This window comes from Solanum pennellii, chromosome 8, assembly GCF_001406875.1.
Source record: "Solanum pennellii chromosome 8, SPENNV200".
NCBI lineage: Eukaryota > Viridiplantae > Streptophyta > Magnoliopsida > Solanales > Solanaceae > Solanum > Solanum pennellii.
The window spans coordinates 69,632,569-69,637,739 of NC_028644.1; the positions used below are offsets into that span (position 1 = coordinate 69,632,569).

Sequence of the window (5,171 nt, forward strand, 5' to 3'; positions counted from 1 at the left end):
TCTTCCTTTTCTCTTCTCACTTTTTTTTTTTTTGATGACGGGTGGGGAAATCTATATATTAAATTTCTCAATAATAATAATAATAATAATAACCATCCAAGCCATTAAGCAAGTTCTTGATTTTTCTCCACAACCCTCACTTCTTTTGCAGATCTAAGCACATTAGCCTGTAATCATAAAATAATATATGTCATTTATAATAATGTAAACTATATAGTATTATTAATTAAGAATATAGAAATACAAAATTTGAGGAAATTAATTAATTAACTAACCTGATGTTGAGTGATTTCAACAGCAAATCCATCAACAATAACTAAAGACAATCTCTTTATATAGCTTCCTGCCTCAAATGTATTTGCTAACAGCTCATCATGTTTATTGCTTATGTACACATCCAGCTCATAGCTTCCCTTCTTTGTTCTATTAACTCAGACACGGAATCAAGATTTAAATGTACGTACGTATCAGATTTATTTTTTACCAAAAAAACATGTGATTAGCTAAGGAATATGTTGGTAATCCCTAGCTAATTCATCGCTAAAAAAGCTCCTTGCTATAGTCAAATTTTCTTATAATTAGTTGATTAGCATGAGATTTTTGTTGTTCAACTACGAAAATGATGTTTTAATTTTTTTTTAAAAAAATTTATAAATAAAATAAAGAAGAATACTGACCTTTTGGATCGAAGACGTTCGTATTCAGGATCATAGTTCATAAAAACAAAGTAAAGTTCACTCTCTTCATTTGCCATTTTATTACTCTCTTTTATTTTTCTTCTTATTTTACCAAATGAAAGCTCAACATGCTATTTATACATATAGAATCAAGTCAAAACACTTTTATATGCAACATAATAATAATAATAATATTAATAATAATAATAATAATATAAGATACTCCTTCATCTTTAATTAACCAGATATTTTGAATTTGAATTTTCATTCGACGCAAATCCAGATTGACTCAGGATCCAATATAAATATCAAAGACCTGGTAAGAACAAGCTAGTAGTTGAGGTTATTCAATTTTTCGTCTCGTAATCCTCCGCTCGATTTCCCCTTCCAAAAAAACGAATATTGTATATATAACCATCTTCATTTTGTCACTAGTCGTATTACGGTTATTTCACCGATATAGATAATTTTTTATTTGAATATATCAAGATTTTACACGTTCTATCGATTAGCATTCCTCAAAAAAATACATACCTTACCATTAATAATCGTCGATAAAGATCTAGAATCTAGTAATGTAGTATATGTTTGTTAGTACAAATTAACTTCGTATGATTTTTAAAAATAATTTATAAATTCAATTTGCTAATCCATCGTGTAATTAAGTGGTAATATAAAGATAATGTAATTGATTTGCTTTAATCGTGCTTAATGATTCCAATACGAAGCTTCTTGATTCTTTGGTTCTGCTAAAATAAATAATAATTAAAGTACGCTATTAACCATGCACACGCTTTGGAAGAAAAAGTCAACAGAATATAATTAATTTTATTTAAAAAAAATTATACTACTGGATCAGTCAAAATGTACGTTACACTAATTAATTAATAAATTAAATCATAGCTTGTTGTTATTATATTAATATAAAATCCTAATAACCTTAGCTCTATAAGCCTAATAATCATCTATATTTTTTTTAGTTATTAAAAGGCAAAAAAGGAGCTGTATTATGTGTAGCCATTGGTCCACGTGTCGTCAATACCGTGAGTTAATGAGATTGATTGAATCATATATTAATTGAAGCTTGAAAATTAATTGTATACAACTTTTGTATAATAAGTAGATTAGTAGAGTACTTCCATGATCTAAGTTCAATTAATAATTGATGAATAATCTAATAACAACAATTAAAATATATTCGATGATTTTTTCGACGAATGAATATCAATTGACTTCACTAGACTGTAACGTTCATAATTACTTATAACATTTGAATACATATTGAATGAGAGTAAATTTAAATGTTTATGAGGTATTTCAAGCTTATGTCTCGTCCAAGTATCTGTAAAACAATTCGCTCCATATTCTTTTCTTTTATAATATTGATATGAATATTAAGTACGAGTAAGTTTTTACGAAGATGGCCCCTATTTAGTATGAGGAGGGAGGAGTAGTCATAAAAGTACACGTGTAAGATTTGACATGTATCAGTGTACTCATCAATTGGTCCTCTTGAATCTACACTGTTTTTGTGATAGAAAAAATAGGAGGAAATCAACTAATTAAATTGATGTTCGATATTTATATTAAAGTATAATTTAAATTTATATTGAAAAGTTTTATATTTAGATTTAAGTGTTTTCAAACAAAGGCGAATCCAATTGAAAAAAATTTAAATTCAATATCTCTGATTAACGATAGAAGAATATTTACCGCTCGATCTTAATTTTCGTCTAAAAAAGAAAAAGGACTTTGATTGTCTATAAGATGCCCCCTCTGTTGTGTGTAAGAACCACACGTGAGGCTACTCTATATTTCTGTCCCTTCTAAGATCCCTTTATTAGTTTATTATAGGTAAAAAGAAACTGTTTTTCTACCTCGTAAAAGATAAAAATAAAATATTTTTTACAAACTTTACTCGTAAGATTTTACTGATATGTTCGTTATTATTGTATTTAAGTAGAATACAGACCAACAAAAAGCATATGCAATGATCATTAGTTATGAACTAGTATTGATTAATTGTGTGTTTTATTTCTGTTTAAGTTATTAGATTACATTTTAACCAATGTGGTTTTGTATCAACACTTGTTACACTTTAAAAGTGTAAGTTATTAGACATTATTAGATTACACATTTTGATATTATATAATTAGAAAGAGAACAACATATCGTATCAACAAATCAGAGTTAAAAGTTAATAGTAAAATATTATTTATATAACTCAAAAGTTTTCAAACATGTTTTAAAGCATACATCTATTATGTTGCGTGACATGAATTTCTTGAAATCAGCTTAACAGGTCGACAATCAACAAAAAAATGTTGAGCAAATTCTACAAGCTATTTTTCATCGTATATGTTTCAAAGCATATCTTATCCCAATTTGCTCGGGAATGAGACGTTGTAATACATGCTTCAAAGCATACACGACAAAAAGACTCTCCTAATATCAATATATATAGATATATGTATATCGTTCACACAAAAATAACACTAATTTGAGTAATTTTTCACCCTCAATACATCTCCTAGGTATATTACTATTTGTTCCATTGTAGGCCTAGCCTCTAGATCATTATTTATGCATTTCAAAGCTATGTTTAATACATTTAAAACTTGTTTTCTTTCTTTGCCTTGTACAAAAAACTCAAACTCCCCATTCCCCATTTCTTCTTTCTTCATCCCATGTTTTCTTCCTAATATATCCAACATAATAATCCCAAAGTTATACACATCATTTTTTTGGCTTAACATTTCACAATATGCATATTGATCATCAAGTGGGGGCGGATTTTTTTGCCAGGTATCAGAAAACTCTGTCCTCTCAGCTAATTGCATGAAGCCATAGTCAGATAGACAGGCGGTGAAATCGATGTTGATCATGACATTTGATGCCTTGACATTGCCATGAACATTTAGTTGTATATCCTTTTGATCTTTTGGTGGATCTTGTGAGTGGATGAATGCAATGCCATGAGCAATGCATACAATTATTTTTAAACGTTGTTTCCATTCTAGTGCCGTTTGACCTAGATCCCTTGCTCCTAAAAGAAAAAAAAATCGATGCATATAAGTTAAATTTATAATTATAATAAAACGTGTCATGTATTAGCACGTAATGATCATAGAGATATCTGATTGGATAAACTATCCAAAACTATATATTTTTGGTTAGTTAATTTAAAGTAAACTAAAAATGATTTACTAATTAATCTTAAACGAATTTTACTTAACAATTATAAACATTCATTAATTGTAATATGTTTCAATCCATATTTTAAGTGATTATAGTTCTTAATTTTTATTTTTTTGGAGATTATATTAAAAAACGGATTATAACAATAAATCTAAGTGAATTTAACTTCTCTCTGTATATATAGATAATTGAAAAAAATGCACGAGTTTCCTAAAAGATAACCACATATAATTTATAACAAGTACGATTAGTAACTTGAAAAATAAGTCGAGATTATTTTTTAGTGTGTTTTTTTCATTTAGTATCTGATACTCGTATCCTATATACCTCCATTGTGAATTAAACTGAATTCACATAAAAATTTAAGATTTAAAATTTGAAATTTACGAGACCGAAAACTCACCAGCAAGTAAATCAGCAAGGCTACCCATGGGGTAGTAATCACAAACAACAAATTTGATCCTCTTTGAATATAAATAAGCTGTGATTGGAACAAGTTGTTTGCAATCTCTACTAACCCTAGCAAACTTCTCAATTTTTCTCCCAACTACATTCTTTTTTAAAATAACTTTTCTAAATCTTTTTAAAGCACAAATTTTCCCTTTTAAAAGCACAATTTTTTCAGTCATCCCTAAATGACTCTCTCCCATAACTCCACCTGATGCCCTCAACACTTCTTTTAGCGTCAATCTTGGCTCACAAGTACGCGTCACTGCTTTACCTGTCGAGACATAATATAATTAAATAAAATGATTATGGAAGTCAAAATTACATGTTATGTTATAGCAAGTAATCTCCATTTTCAAGATTTAAAAATCACAAACTTTAAAAAGGTTTATATGTAGATATCTTTTAGGTGACTTAATAATGCAACAAATAAATAATTACACTAACCGTACAAAATAAACCTTCGAGTGTGTTTGGTATGAAGGAAAATGTTTTCTATGGAAAATGATTTTTTGAAATATATAAATGATTTCTTACTTATTTAATGATGTTTGATAAGATGTAACCGAAAGATATATATTATCAAATCGCAAAAACATACAAATATAATCTAAACAAACATTATAAAGTTGCGGGTGGGGGTGGGGTGGGGTGGGGGTATGTGTGGGATTGGATGTGGTGGACGACGAAGAAGAGTGAAATGTCATTTATAAAACCTATTTTCCTTACTTTCACCGTAAAAATCGCATATTTTTCTCGAGAAATATTTTTCTAAGATTTTAGCCAAGAAAAAGAAATTATATTCCTTGATACCGTACCATGGTTACGATTAGGATCATTATTTTCATC

The 5,171-nt window shown here is 28.3% G+C and overlaps 1 protein-coding gene across 1 annotated transcript; it reads right to left on the reverse strand.

The window, feature by feature from the left end:
* Positions 1–3,118: 3,118 nt before the first annotated feature.
* On the reverse strand, positions 3,119–4,675 carry LOC114078458 (probable inactive receptor kinase At5g58300). Its single transcript, XM_027919345.1, has 3 exons — positions 4,648–4,675; positions 4,279–4,596; positions 3,119–3,723 (listed from the first exon to the last, which is right to left on the reverse strand). Exons 1-3 carry the CDS (start codon positions 4,673–4,675, stop codon positions 3,173–3,175), a joined length of 897 nt encoding a protein of 298 aa, XP_027775146.1. The 3' UTR covers positions 3,119–3,172.
* Positions 4,676–5,171: the final 496 nt, after the last annotated feature.